The 15,120-nt window shown below is 38.9% G+C and overlaps 1 protein-coding gene and 1 long non-coding RNA gene across 2 annotated transcripts; one reads left to right on the top strand and one right to left on the bottom strand.

The window, feature by feature from the left end:
* Positions 1–836: 836 nt before the first annotated feature.
* On the bottom strand, positions 837–5,852 carry isl2b (ISL LIM homeobox 2b). Its single transcript, XM_046033038.1, has 6 exons — positions 5,678–5,852; positions 5,084–5,273; positions 4,413–4,675; positions 2,959–3,254; positions 2,042–2,209; positions 837–1,501 (listed from the first exon to the last, which is right to left on the bottom strand). The coding sequence occupies exons 1-6, from the start codon at positions 5,832–5,834 to the stop codon at positions 1,385–1,387; spliced, it is 1,191 nt and encodes a 396-aa protein (XP_045888994.1). The 5' UTR covers positions 5,835–5,852; the 3' UTR covers positions 837–1,384.
* Positions 5,853–7,894: 2,042 nt separating this feature from the next.
* LOC123958523 lies at positions 7,895–10,356 on the top strand. The gene is made up of 3 exons (XR_006822092.1): positions 7,895–7,984; positions 8,498–8,558; positions 10,131–10,356. It is a non-coding gene; the product is annotated as an uncharacterized LOC123958523 (long non-coding RNA).
* The last annotated feature ends 4,764 nt before the right edge of the window (positions 10,357–15,120 follow it).

Here is a 15,120-nt window from a genome sequence, read left to right as displayed (position 1 = left end):
AGGAGAAGTGACCCTTTACGAGCTGCTCTCTGCTCCACATACAAGGGGCTTTGGGAGATTAGTATATGTGTGTGTGTGTCTATGGGGGTTGGGGGTGTTTAGTTAGTTTGTTGTGGCTTCAGTCAGTGTATCGCTTGTAGGTGATGCCAGGACTAGATAAGAGGTCGCCGATCCCTCCGTGCTGTCTAGACCAGCTTGTGACTCAACCGGAGTAACTGGACCGAGCACAATTTACAGCAGATTTTTGCCCCCAAGATAGTAAATGACCACTGCTACATAACCGAAGGGGGAAACACCGCAGATGCAGGGCGATGATAAGACAACAGAGCCTCCAGACTTTAATTCAGGTGGGCCAACTGCTGAACAGGACAAACAACCTATTCAGAGCAACTGGAATTAATATTTGTTTTACTTTTAACGCTTTAAATCTGTTCTTCAAACCGACCCTAGAAGCTCTGCATTGTTGCACACGTTTCCCAAATCGGAAGTGACTCGCTGCCATGAGGAGTAACGATCTGTCGCCTCTTTGGATTCAGTCAGTGAATTTGACTTTGCCACCATATATTCCCCGGAAAACAAAAATTTATTAGGTCCGTGCAATTAATTTGTTTCTCGTCATACTTTTGCAACGAAACATGGACAGTTATAATTAACTGTTTTCAGAGCTGGATTTTCAAATAAATTAGATGATTATTATATTGGCTTGCAAATGCCAAAGCGACATTAAATTGATGGGTAAAAAAAACTGCATCTGTACATAGATTGGTCACCAAGACACTTTATGTATTCAGGGTTTTTATTTTTGTATCAGTTAATAATCCCTTTACGAATCGCTTTCCTAACAATAAATAATATAACAATAATTTACTTTTTGTCCGAGAAGCTCAAACAACCTGTATCCTGCCCTTAAGATAAAGTATTTTACAACACGAATAGGTTTGCAGATTATCATGCTCTGACCTTAAGACAAAGAGTCAACTGGACTCGACAACGCAATAAATGTATCAAAAAATTCTCATGTTGAAGAAACAAGACACAATATGATCACAATGAAACCGCAGCTGTTTTCGACATGGAAATGTTTCCAGCTTGTTTTTGAGGGAAGGTTTGTTGTAGTATATCCATCGGGAGGTCTTCTGTACATCATCTTTCTCCGTATCAAATCATGCAACAATTGTTCTGCTTAGTTTTTTGTCAATGAAAGCTCCACAAAAAAACTGAGTCAATTGGTGCTTTCTTTGTTCCATCTCCTACATGGCAGGGGGCAAAAAAACCCTCTCCTGTTTGGGCGATGTGATGAGCTGGTCACATGCAGGGGACCATGGGGATCATGCTGCAATTGTCCTTGCAGGAGCGGGGACCGACTGGTCTGAGGGGCCCCGTTTCACGTCTCCACCGGGCTGGGTACCATACTGTTGGGGGTGTCCGGTAACTGAGAGGACAAAGAAGTCACGTCGCTGCCAGAGGAGTTCCCGAGAGAGCCCGATTCAGAGAAAGACACCTGAACAGACAGAAATAACGTGTTAGAATTTGCGAATTATTCAGGCTTTTATTTTGAAATATTTTCTGTCTTTGCTGACGTGGATACACAATGTGAACATCCATGTACTCTCTTAGGGCATGTCTGCATTCACACAAGCAACATAATTTAACAGAGAGCGCATAAGTCTGTATCTGCAAAATATGCATGATAGATAGACAGATAGATAGATAGATAGATAGATAGACAGATAGATAGATAGATAGACAGATAGATAGATAGATAGATAGACAGACAGATAGATAGATAGATAGATAGATAGATAGATAGATAGATAGATAGATAGATAGATAGATAGATAGACAGACAGACAGACAGATAGATAGATAGATAGATAGATAGATAGATAGATAGATAGATAGATAGATAGATAGACAGACAGATAGATAGATAGATAGATAGATAGATAGATAGATAGATAGATAGATAGATTCCAGTTTGCAGTGCATGTAAACTGCACTAGTGTTCACATCTAACTCAGTCTGTCCTGAACACACACACCAGTTGTTGGAAGGCTGGCTGGTCCAGGTCACTCTGCAGGGCGAACTCACTCAGGGCTTTCCATGGAGGCTGGTAGGTCTGAACCTCCACTTGGTTTCCCTGCACGGTGCTCTCATGTCTTATAGGACTCCCGGCCACAAGCGGCGTCCCTGTGAGGCCCTGCAGATTCTGAAACACAGCATAAGGATCACTTGTCTGTGTTCTTTAAGAAAATCTCTGTCACCAATCTGTCACTTTTGCAAGAACTGAAAAAAAACTGGCCTTATGAAACCTATGTTTTCTAAATACATTTTCTCAGGCAAAAGGGGCATCTGAGATAAAATGCTAAATTGAGACAGCACTTTTTCCAAAAAAAGGTTTTCTCTTGGGGTGGAGCATTGATTGAACGATGGTTTTAAAGCAAGAGATGCTTCAGATATGTGGAACAAGCCTGTTGTTTGGAGAGGATGTTTTTTTTGTCATTCAGGTCAAGCAACTGAAGCCAAAGCAGTTGATTCATTATTCAATGACCTAAAGTCTGAATACAGAATAGCTCTGGAGCACAACTGGAACTGGTGTGCTGTGTCTTAGTGTAAGTAGAGTAAAAGCTGAAGTTTAGAAAATGACATTTCAAGTGATATCATAGGCTACTTTACTGGTTGGGGGGGGGGGGGGGGGGGGTAACCTGCAAGTGATAATCATAGGGCAAACAACCACCAATATAAACCAAAAAATCATGATATTTTCATTGAAAACATCATTAAGCTATGAAGTTATGTTCATCTGTCTTGCATCTACTACACACTAATAAATGAAATAAACAAAATAAAACTGGGTAAATTAAGTTCACATGTATCCTGGCCATGATTTTAAATAATAATCAAAACGGAAATAAAGAACAAATAAATGGTTGATAGTAATCAAGTGGCCAAACTTACGAAGATGCTTACAGTCTTATCACTGTGTTGCTGTTGCTGGAGCTGCTTCATCAAGATGGACTTCTTCTTGTCTTTGCAGCGCTTATTCTGAAACCAGACCCGGATCACCCTGGGGCTCAGGCCGGTCATCTCCACCAGCTGCTCCTTCATCAGCGCGTCCGGCCTCGGGTTGGCGTTGTAGCAGGTCCGCAACGTGTGCAGCTGCTTCTCGTTCAGAACCGTCCTGACCCGCGTCGTCTTTTCCGACTGCTTGTGTACGTGGTTCCGATGCGGGGCCTGCCGCACCGTCACCGGATCTGTTGAGGCCGGGGTGAAGAGAAACTGTCGTTCAGAAACTGTCTTGGAGGCCTCAGAGATTTTCAATTTTTGATACAGTTGCTTTGCAGCTCATTAATGTCAATCTGCTGTTTCGCCTTTAATATCTCTTGGACTGTTATGTTTTAAATGGAAAGGCCAAAAATATTTATCAGTCCGACATTCATTTTATGAGAAAAATGTCTGCAGTAACTTAAATCAAAGGCTTAGGCGAATGATGATAGGGTCTTAAAAGAGGAAAAAAAGCCATCAATATTTCTGAGAAGCTCCTTTCGCTTCGCTTCTGTGTTTTCAGAGTACAAATATCCATTTTGATTGACATTTTGCATACAAATAAGAACACAATTCTGATCCATAATAGTCAGAGGTGAAAGACAGTAATTCACGTGAATTTCGATAGCTTGAACTTATGATAAAATGTTTTTATTTATTTTTTAGGCTGCTTTTTGCAATTAATAAACCACTCACGTCTTGCATTGTTGTCTGAAGTCAGCCTAACAACCCTTTACCGTACATCAGGAGGCTATTCTTTGTTCCAAATCTACAATCCATTAAATTTGGAAAACGCAGATGAAATATGACATCCTGCTGGTGTCACGCTGCAGGCCTGTTGTCACTGCACTGAGCTGTGCAAGTTCTTTTGAACTGAGCGCGTTAAGCAGGAAGTTGGTGAACATTATTCACACATTTGACTCGTTCTCTTTCTGTTGGCAGGCGCCCTCAGGATGACAGCTCTGCACACACCAACCCAGTCTCACGCACTCAAATACCAGATTATTCAGATAATGGCAACAGAGCAGGTTAGCGCTAATGAGATCAATTATGAAATTAAGCCTAAAGAAGTGTCGCAGCACACACTTTAGCCTACACGCACAAGCGTGCATACAAACACAATCCTACAAGCCCGACAACTACAAAACATGAAAATCTCAAATATAAAATTTTCATATCGTTTATCTAAACTTTAAACTGTTTGGTTTGTTAGAAAGTATGAGGATTTCTTTCTTACATTTCTTTAAACGGTAGTCTTTTTATTTAAGAATAATCTGCCAGTTATGGTGTTCTGGTGTTATAATAAATAATTAAATTGTCTCAAGCAAAATAAAAAAAAATAAGAATAACAGAAACAATAACCGGACCTGCCAGGTGCAGCGGTCTGTTGGAGTGGACGTGTCCGGGGCTGATGGGGCTTCCTGCGGAGCTCCTCTCCAGCAGCAGGCTGTGGTCCGCCCGGCACAGCAGCTCGTCTTCCCGCAGGGAGAACTCGTCTCCCGGTAGCAACTGCCTGCTGCACACCGAGCACCGAAAACACTCGATGTGGTACACGTTATCCCGGGCTCTCATCACCAAATCGCTACTGCTGAATCCCAGGTTGCATTTAGAGCATTTTATTCCAAACAGCCTGGAAAATTGGGGGGAAATGGTCAAAAGATTTTAAACGTCTGGGAAGAAATGTAATAAATAACAACAGAAAAGTTTCGGCTGGTTGCTCAGAGTTGCGAGTGCTAAATCTCAATACTCTTCTGCTATATATTTTTTAATATGGATAGCAAAATGGTGTCGTGTATTTTTTGTGTGTAAAATTGTATATTAAACTACTCCTTTAACCCGTGTGTTACCAAAGTATTATTCTGCTTTTTGTGCACTTTTCTTTTTGTGTCCAAATTCGTTTTAATTCTAAATTTTCGTAATTAGATTTGGCGTCTTTATAATTTAATTCTTATTGTATTTAAATATGTTTAATTTTACATTTAAAATGAGTAGCCTAAACATGATTCGGCCCATACGGTAAATATTTCCAAACTCCTACCTTACATAATCTCTTTTGCAATAAGTTTTGCCGTCCCGGACGAAACAAGTGCAGGTCTCATCCAGGTACTGGCTGCACTCTGCACACTTCAGGCAGGCTGCATGCCACTCCAAGTCGGGAGAGACTCTCAGTATGTACTGGTCATGGATCTGACTTCCACATCCTACACACATCGCGAATCCTGGCTTCTCTGCAAAGAGCCCACAGCATTGTAACCACAGACTGAAAATGCAGCCAAATAAACACACTATCATAAAAAACTGCAGCATTTTTTTTTTTATTTTAAAACCCAGCCTGTATTCTCAGTTTTGCTGCGAACTCCTCTATTTCTTGCAGACTGGACAAGTCTTGATGGTTATGTAACAGATGAAGACTTTTGCCAGTATTCCTGAAGCAAAATACTTTTGATTCATGTCTAAAAAGCGCCTCCGAAATGCACAAGCAAAGAAATAATAACCATCCCACAATATTGCACTATTAAGAAAATTACTAAAGCAATCGGTGCACTGCTGAACATCTCATGTAGCATAATGCCATTGCGACGAAAACAAAATCTGCCACTTAAAACTCCACCGAGCAGTTTAGCTTACTTACTTTTGGAATGATCCCCCATATCACCCAAGAAAGAAGAGCTGAAAATAATATCCACCATACAGGAAGGATAAAGGGGATTGTGGCAGATGCAGAAAAGATGTGAGGAGATGACTGGCCCTTCGGCTGCCTCCCTGATAACGTGTGTCTCTCCGGACATGGGGGTGCGGGCGAGGAGGATGCAGGGTCCCACACGCCGCTGCTCTGACGTCATGACGTCAACGTCGGACTTCTCCAATCACCCTACCGCGTCTCCCTCAACCTGTAAAAAATAAAACCAGTGTAAATTTATGACAAAAGCGTAAGAAGAGTGCAGATATTCATATTTAGTTTCTTCAAACAAAGATTCAAGGCGAGGGAAAATGTTTCAAATGCAACACCAATCGATGCAGTTTTTAAGATGCACATGATCACATTATCATCCTCGGTGGATTAAAAGCTTCATCTGAAACTACTAACCACAAAAAAACAAAAAACAAATAAACAACTTTGTTAAGTTCTACCTTGAAGGTAACCTTTCTTGGTCACACGATGAAGAAATAAGTCATTATTTACAAGAAATATGTAAGGCTATTGTTGATGAAAAATAATTACATGTTTAAAAAAAAGAAGGCTTTGAGTCTTGCTCCCCTGACGCGTTTTTTTTAGATCGCTTCCGATAAATTTACATCTATTTTTGATTTCAGCTCTTCAATATATCTTGGTCAAAAAACCAAACGATATTTCTTGAGAATCCAAGATTCGCATTGTTGGTCTTTGACTTGGAGTCAAAAGCAATGCAGATTACTGCCTTAATATTTTTATTAGAAAATAAACACGAAACAATAAATCCTTGCAGGATCATAGTGACAGTGGTCAAGTCTCCTCACCTCCGTCCTCATCTACTCGAGAACAAGGCCATCTATTGGAGGAAAACCAGAACTACACTGGTATGAAAAGGGGGGAGAGTTGTTCTTCAAGCTGAGCATGGTAGATTTGACTTCAACTCAATGTATGAATCTATCGTCCGCTCTGTAACTGAAGACCCTAACAAAAGTGTCAGATATCTATGATCTTTCACAGGTCCACATTAGATAGACCTAAACGTAAGATGATCTATCTGCCAACAACAGCAGAAATCCTTCCTGCAGATAATTAGCCTAGGCCTAAATCAAATTTTCTAGTCTTAGTAGAAATCCGTATTTCACATCACTTTTTAAAAAAAACAGTGCTGTGAAAATAAATATAGGATATATGTTGCCTGTATGTAAGATTCAATTTGGGTTCAGTAATTAAATTCACAAACGTGATATCGTTTAAAAACTTGCATTTCCATTGAGAGTCTCGGTCTGTTCACATGTTGAGAGTGAAAAGAACAAACAATACAGCACAATGCCAATGTTTGCTGCACTGTCTTGCTCCTGTGTCTCTTCTTCTGTCATCCTGTAGAACAGTTAAAGCAAACAAACAGCCTCTTCTCCATTTGAACTTCCTCTCAGTAATCCATCATAAACCCTCCTACTCATGCCCTCACTTGCCACCTGAGATTTTTTAAACCAATATAGGCAGACTCTGATTATGCCAAAACAACGCAACTGAAAAAAAACAATTTCTTTCTTGATTAATGACAAATCAATGATTAATTTTAAACGCAGCTCCATCAGCTTAAAATAGTGGTTTGATTGGACTGATCCAGACTCTTGGCTACTTTGCTCACGAGACCTGGCAAACATGTACATATTATGTGGTTATTTTGCTTCCACAAAATGGGATGTTAATTACCAGCGTGGATGTGTTATTGCAGGGTCAAATCAGGATGCACCAGTCGGGTTTTATCCCTCGACCCTGTCTTACAGGTGATCTGAGACGCAAACTACTGTTAAAGCTAGCAATTTATTTCTGAAGAATGTTTTGACATATAAAGAGAGGAGTTCTCTGTACACCCTGAAAGCAATAAATCAATCAAATGCTCTGACACAAAAATTAAAATGTTTCCGTGGCTGTCAGGACTGTCTAATATAATAAGCATGGCCAATCACTTCATTGGCTGGCCTACCTGCCGACCTGCTCGCACTCTGCCCACACACTGCGCACGAAAATGTTCTTTTAGGGGACTGGAGCCATGAGGGGAGGGGGGAGGGAATGGGATTTTTTCGGTTGGATATAAAAAATGTAGCTGTTCACATAGCATCAATATTGGCCTACTTGTAAAAAGCCAATTATGGATGTGGAGTATGCTTGGTCTATTAAAAAACACATATTTATGTTAGGTTTTGATTAATTCTTCAAACAGGACATTACCATAGCTCACTAGTCTACACATTAGTCAAGGTGAGGTATGCGATTCTAATGTCTCCTCAAGGTCCTCTAGCGGTCCCTTCTGTGTGTGCACTGAAAAATTTGTACACAGCCCTGTCTCTGTAAATAGAAAACAAAGAAAGTGGCCCGCACTCTGCCACACAACACTATTCCAGCTGTTCCAGCCATGATTTGTGTGTCAGGAAACAAATTACTTGCCCGTGGACATTCGGCTTGCTTTCTAGTTTGCCAAGACATAATGCTGTTGTGATGTTGGCTACAGTAGCAGGAGAGTTCTGAGTAGGCTTTCACTGGTTGGAGATGGTGTACCAGCTGTGGACAGTCGTGTCCTCTCTGCATGTTGGTTTTGCAGCAGCAACTGTAGCCACGGCTTGCTAACCCCCAAGTTAGCTAACATTAGTTACATTACTTGCTGTGTCATTGTTTGCTCTGATGGTATTTGTCATGGTTTTGGATTTTTCCAGAATCGCATGCCCCACTTCAATGAATGAAGTAAAATTGTCTAAAACTTTCTTTATGGGCCAGTCTCTTCCTGAGCACCTGCCCTTTGCAAAGTACAACAACAAACGGACCCAATTGTGTAAAGGTAGGCCTACAGTATTTTTACAGGACCTAAACGAACAGCAGGAATACAAAGAATACTTACAGCTGTATGCTCAAACTTGTCCATGCCTATGGGTACTGGTGATTTACAGAAATGTGCTAACTGTACACCGTCATTGGGAAAAGGAAGCAACCTAACAGACCATTCAAGAGTGCAAAAACAAAAAGTGATACCTGAGCTATAATTAGACCACAGCTGGCATGAAGGTAGTCAGTTCTGTTAGGACATGAACTGGCATAACTTCACTAAGATTATTTGTAAAATGGCAATAAGTGCTTTTTCCTCCCTTTGGGGCAAGTAGTGTCAAAGGGGTCAAGAAGATGCTAGTTGGCACAACTTCAGCTTAATTTAATGTTTATTCCTATGCTGGATTTTGAGTATTATAATTGATGTTGTTATAGTTTATTATGCATGCTGACATACAAATTTGTTAGTTTAATTTGTTGAAATATTGGATGTCTCCCTGCCCTTCACACTGAATTAACACACATTAGTGATTAGAGCTTTTAAAGTGATTTTGTCACTTTAAAATCAGTTTAAGTAAACATCAATCTGTCACATGTAATGTTTCAGTAGCCAAAAAAAGGTGATGTCTTAAGTGAGAAAATTCTCTCTGTCTCATGATGTATATGTCATAAAATCACTGTTTTTCAGGTCTAGAAAATGCAATATTGAAATTAATGTCACAGTGATGAAGACCTTTAATTTCTGGAAGTGAGGATGTTGTGAAGGTTAGCTTTTGAGAGCTGTTAACCTCAGCCCTGAATAAAATTTGGGACATAGAAATCAGTTTAATTCTGTCTCATTATTATTGGTATAAAATCAAATATTGAAAAAAAGAGAAGAAGAAAAAGGTGTTAAAGTTGCTGGCTACTGAACCTGATCTGCTCACACTCACATTTAGTAAATTAGGTCTAACTCTCCGTAGAATCATTCTCTGTTATGTATATGTTTTTATATGTATATTAAAAAAATATTGTATTATTCATATTGGATTTTGGAACTTCAACAATTATGTCTCAATGTTCTAATGTATGTAAAAGTTTTTTTTCTCTTTAATAAGTGATCTCATTCTGTAATCTGTGCTTGTTCAATAGAACTGTCAGCTCATAGATCTAATGGTATTTCAATTGAATTAGGATGCATTAAACTAAATCATAGGTATTTTATTACAGCTCATATTGATCTTTATTTCTAGGCTAGGCTTTACTCTATTTAGTATTAGAACAAGGTGCAGTATGTGGTTAATTCAATGTGACTCACTCACTTGCATCAGTCACTTAAAACCTGACTATATGGATGGTGTATGTTGAGAGAGTAGTATCATATTCAAGCTTTATTTCTTATTGTAAAAGTGATATAATAGTATAATTTGCTGCAGATATTTTTAAAACCAGACTGAGCATTACCTCTTTTAAGCTTTTATGTAACCTTTTCACCCTGCCCTTAGAGAGCTCACTATAACCATTACTTTAACTTTTATAGTCTCAGTCACTATCGCTAAAGATCTGTGAGAGCTTTGTAAGCCTAAACATGTTGTGGTTCCCTTTGCAGAATCTCCTCCCCAGAGTGTCTGCTAAGCTGGATGTGGCTACTATTTCAGACATCACAGAGGTCAGATCCCAAGGCACCTTTGTCAGGACCATGTAGGGGAGCATTGTTTTGAAAAATGCATCAAGTGGCATAAACAACAATAAAAATGTAAAGGGGACTAGGGAAAGTAATACAAACCACACGGAGGACCTGAGGCTACTTTAACACACTATTCTGGCTGCCTGGATTAATTACATTAATTGTGTTGCACTTAATCATTCATTAAACCTTTCAGCAAAGTTTTGGTCATGACACCGTGGCTTATTTATGCATGCTGTATAGCATTACCCTCAATGTAAAGCCTGTGCAGAAGATTAAAATATTGAACATAGACTAAATGATTATATGCACTCACTGTTTCGCTAATGCTGCAGGTCAAGCGTTAAGGTTATGAGTGTTTCATATAGGTACATATATATACATTCAGTACAGAGTGACAGGAAACATCACATGCAGCATTATTGTTTGTGACCTGTTAATGACTAGAAGATCAAGCCCAGCCATCCTAGCTGTCACTCTAGCATGAAAGCGTCCCAGAAGAATCTCTAATCACAGTTTGATGGGGCCCATTAACCTCATGAAATATATATGTGTGACTGAAATCATCCACTTAAAGTTTGGCAAGAGCAAAATGTTCTTGTTTGGAATTCAGGGGGGCTTTCCTGGGCTGCATTACCAAACTTTTCATGGTGACTCGTTGTCTCTTGAATGTTTTAAGGTTCTGTGGCATGTTGCCTTCATTGTCAGACCTATAAGTAATTTACCATGCCAATTCCTTCGAACTCCCCAGGCTTGATTCAGCTGAATTTGTGCCAATTTGTTTGTGTCCGTTGGAGCATCTTTATTTTTTTCACATTAAAAACGGAGATGTGTGAGATCTTGCAGTGAATGCCTTGTGCACAGTGAAGTGTAAGGAGAAGGTTCACAGGGTAATAAACCTTTGCTTTGCAATATGTGCAATGGAAGTTTTTTTGTCTATTATACAAATATTTTGGTAACTGTTTAATTTCGAGCTAATTTATGTCCCTATTTAAGATTAATTTATAAAAACTAGTACAAAATATGGAAAATGGCTTGGAGACGAAAAAATTAATGACTTAAAGAGAGACTGGGCAGCAGTCTGATCATCACATAATGGCCACATCAGATAAATAATTAAAAAAGACGCTTTTCAACCAGCTATACCCTTTGTTGTTTGTTTGTATCATATCATAGTTTGGAACAGCAGGCTGGGAAATGTGTTCACTGCATACGTTGATTTATTCATTTATGACCTGTCATGGCCTATTGATGTTAAAACAAGAAGAAAAAAGCACACTGCAGCGTGTGCTGTTTGGAGCATCAACAGCACAAGTACAGTACTTGCAGTCATAGTATATAAGGTCTCAGTGGGACTCTAAACTCAAACCACGTGTCTGCTGACTTTTATGTTTTTGTGTTTATTCAGGACAAGCTGCCGTTTGAACTGGCTGGTGAACTGAAAGCTGCAGGTATTTTGCTATTATGTGTGTTAAGTCCATTTCTTCTTCTTGAAGGTGTGTGTGCTTTCTGCATGAATATTTATTTTTGTTAAGTGTGTGTGTGTGTGTGTGTGTGTGTGTGTGTGTGTGTGTGTGTGTGGCACTCTCTTGCCTGCAAAAGGTAGGTGTGTTTAAGAGTCTGTAAGAGAGAGAGAGAGAAAGTTTTATCATATCATCATCTTGACTGAAATGCAGTGACTTGTAGGTCAGCCAGACCTGAAAGGCTTCTGTTCCTGTAAGTCATTAATTCCATACACACTGTTTATTTGACTTGTACCAAGGGATCCATAATTACTGTACTTTGATAGATTGAAAGACAGAAAAACTTAAAAACACTTCGATATTTAATGATTTATATCAACTTTTATATTAACATTTTGTAAACCATTTCGTTTGTAGATTTAATTTAAAATGATAACATTTTACACATTTTATAAGTTTATTCTTGGTACATAATGCATTGTCTATAGTTGTCTAAACAGAGATGCATCTTTCCTCATTTAAGTGACACAGCCTCTTGTTAAAGCTGCTGATAAGTAAAAAGACTGCTGCTTCACCCTGATGAGAACTGCTGATGAGAAAATACAAGATGTGCATTTGTAAAATAAAACAGGCGGCTGACAGTTACACTAATAAGGTAATAATGGCACAGGTTCTTTAGCCCAACAATGCAGAACTGCCCCGAGGCACCAATCAAAAATTAATACTAATTATCATGTGAATACTGCATTAACTCCGAAGAATTATGAATTATAAATCTGCAACATGGTTCCCCTCTCAGAATGGCCTCGCTTGCATGTGATGGTTTTTTTCTCTCGCTGAGGCATTTCTGAGGACCAGTAAAAATAAAAAAACATGCAGACATACCATCAGTGCTGTGAACAATTTATTGTGAAATCTACTGTAATTATGTCTTTAAAGTAATGACCTTTCTGTCTTTAAGGTCATAAGAGAGATATCTGTTTACACATTTTTAATATCTTATAACCTGAGTGTTCATATTAATTTCACTTTGGGCTGACTCGAGACTTGACTCAGAGCACTCAAAGCCAACTTACTATTGGTTCTGGTAAATCATTTAGAGCTTTAAACCACCATTAATTACATTTCAAGTGGTCAAGTGTCCAAATTGTCCAGTGCATTTAAATGTGTTTAAATGAAAGTCATTAAACGATATTATACTGCACATTGCAGTATAACACAGTCATGATTTTAAAAAGGAACATGTCTTTAACGTCTGATGATCATAGTAAGTTAGACCAGTCAAAACAATGCTGTCTACCTCCTCTGAAAACACTGGAAAAGTTGGTCTGTAAAGAGTTTTTTGTCCACTGAAACCAAACAGAGAAAGTATTCATATAAAATATCCATAGTCCAGTTTTATCACTATGTTTTACTATTAACGGATTCATATTTATTAGTCATTTTGTTGCATTTACAGTTCACTGAAGTTTTTGATGTAGCTGTTTTAAATAACAACATGGCAATTACCTTACAATATAATGCAATCTAATGCAAGTGCAGCAGTTGTTAGGATTTTTATCTAATTACTTGTAAATGCATCCTTGCCATTTTAACATGTGCATAACTCTTTTCATGAGTTACGCATTTTTAATTAATTAAAAACGTTATTCTTATGGTTTTTATTTTCCTGAGGTAGAGCTGAAACAATATGGTGATTAATTGATCTGTCGACTGACTGAATGTATCCGCAACTATTTTGTTAATGAATTTATCATTAGAGTCATTTGGGGGGGGTGGCAACCATTCCCTGGTTCCAGTTTCTCGTGAAGATTTGTTGCTTTTCCTTGTCTTTAACTAAATATCGACTAGTCGTTAAAAAAAAAAAAAAGAATCAGTTTCAATATGTTACTTTTTGGCTGCATAAAAGTGTGATGGGGAAATAATGGTTACTTGCAGCTGTACCCTGAAGACAAAGCACTGAATGCATTCTTGGCTGTACAACACAGCACTTAGTGCTACTGGGTAATTTAATGTAATATGTACAACAGTCCAGGCTGTAGTTGTCTGCCATGTGCTCCATGGTATTCTGTTTACTGACCAGCCGATTAATTCACTTGTGTCACAATCTGCGTGTTTTGTAAAGCACTCATGTTCTCACACCTGAGGGAAGCTTTGCTGTGTGAAGGAAGAGGTTTCAGCATCACTTTGGGGTATTTTATTAACAGGACAGCAGGTGCAAGACTCCCTGACCTGTTCCCTCCGCCAGCTGTGTGTGTGTGTGTGTGTGTGTATGTGTGGGCGGGTATCACTGATGTTGTGGAGACATAAATCTATTTATACAGTCACATTGTGGGGACTCACCTTCCTTCCACAAAATGAAAGTCCCCATAAGGTAAATCTTGTGTTAGAGTTAGGTAAGTCGTGGTTATGGTTAGGGTTAGTCTCCAGGGAATGAATGTTAGTCAATGTAATGTCCAGAGAAATGGTGGAAACACAACTGTGTGTGTGTGTGTGTGTGTGTGTGTGGTGAAGCGAAAGCTGCCTGCTGCTGCCTCAGTCGCCTGCTTTCCAGAGGAAACTTTGAAAAGCTGCTTGTATGCAGCTGGATACTGAAGGCAAAGGGGATTGCTTTTCTGGGTTTTTTGTTTTTTTTCCATCTCTCAAGTGAAAAAAAGGCCCTCTAGATTGACAGTGCCTTTCATACTGTATTATCCGGCCTGGCTTTTAACTCTAGGAGAACTGTGTTCACAAATTGATGCTCTGCTCCTTTGGGGCTGTAGCTGAAACATTAAATTGTACTGAAATATTCATATGTGAGTGCATTTAGCTGAGAGCAATTGATGTGCGACTCCCCAGACGCCAGATGGAAATGTTGCGGGGCCCCAGAACGCACTGGCAGACACCCTGAGCTCTGGCCGGGACAGTGATTGTGATTTAGCCAAGGCTACCGAGTCAGACTCAGTTGAAGACTGGTACAAAAAACACCAATGTATTTGAATTTGAATATTTCACAACAGCCACTAGGTTTAGATTGATGCATTACACATGCTGATAGTTTGTGTTTATTAATGACAAAATTAAAATGTTAGTATTGAATTCATTATTGTCCATTAATATTTCTACATGTCTGTCTGTTCTGCTTTGCATTTGGCATCTCAGGAGCAATTCTGAGCTGGAATGAAACACAGTAATAAGTCGGACACACAAAAAACTGACAGGAAATTGTGTTTTTATAGTCTACCTCTAGTCTATATTCCTTCATACATATTCATTATATTACACTATAAATATAGTATTAGCTTTTCACAATACCCAACTCAAATTTCTTATTTAATTCAAAAAGTTTGTGTTTAGAATGATTAACAGCCCATGTCAGTTGGAGATTAAGAAAACCACACATGGATTAAATAACAGTTTGTAGGTGTGTAAATCATTAATTTTCAGTTACTCAGTATGCACTTACATGT

The sequence above is a fragment of the Micropterus dolomieu genome, linkage group LG20 (genome assembly GCF_021292245.1).
Source record: "Micropterus dolomieu isolate WLL.071019.BEF.003 ecotype Adirondacks linkage group LG20, ASM2129224v1, whole genome shotgun sequence".
Classification (NCBI taxonomy): Eukaryota; Metazoa; Chordata; class Actinopteri; order Centrarchiformes; family Centrarchidae; genus Micropterus; species Micropterus dolomieu.
This window is presented reverse-complemented; position numbering and strand designations above follow the sequence as displayed.

What these genes read in the sequence shown, in the direction of transcription:
- isl2b (XM_046033038.1), bottom strand. Translation starts at nt 5,834, where the DNA reads ATGTCCGGAGAGACACACGTTATCAGGGAGGCAGCCGAAGGGCCAGTC. An exon ending in CAGACCGCTGCACCTGGCAG is followed by an intron (nt 3,255 to 4,412) that starts GTCCGGTTATTG and finishes CGGCCTCAACAG; the next exon opens with ATCCGGTGACGGTGCGGCAG. An exon ending in AGCCAGCCTTCCAACAACTG is followed by an intron (nt 1,502 to 2,041) that starts GTGTGTGTGTTC and finishes CTGTCTGTTCAG; the next exon opens with GTGTCTTTCTCTGAATCGGG.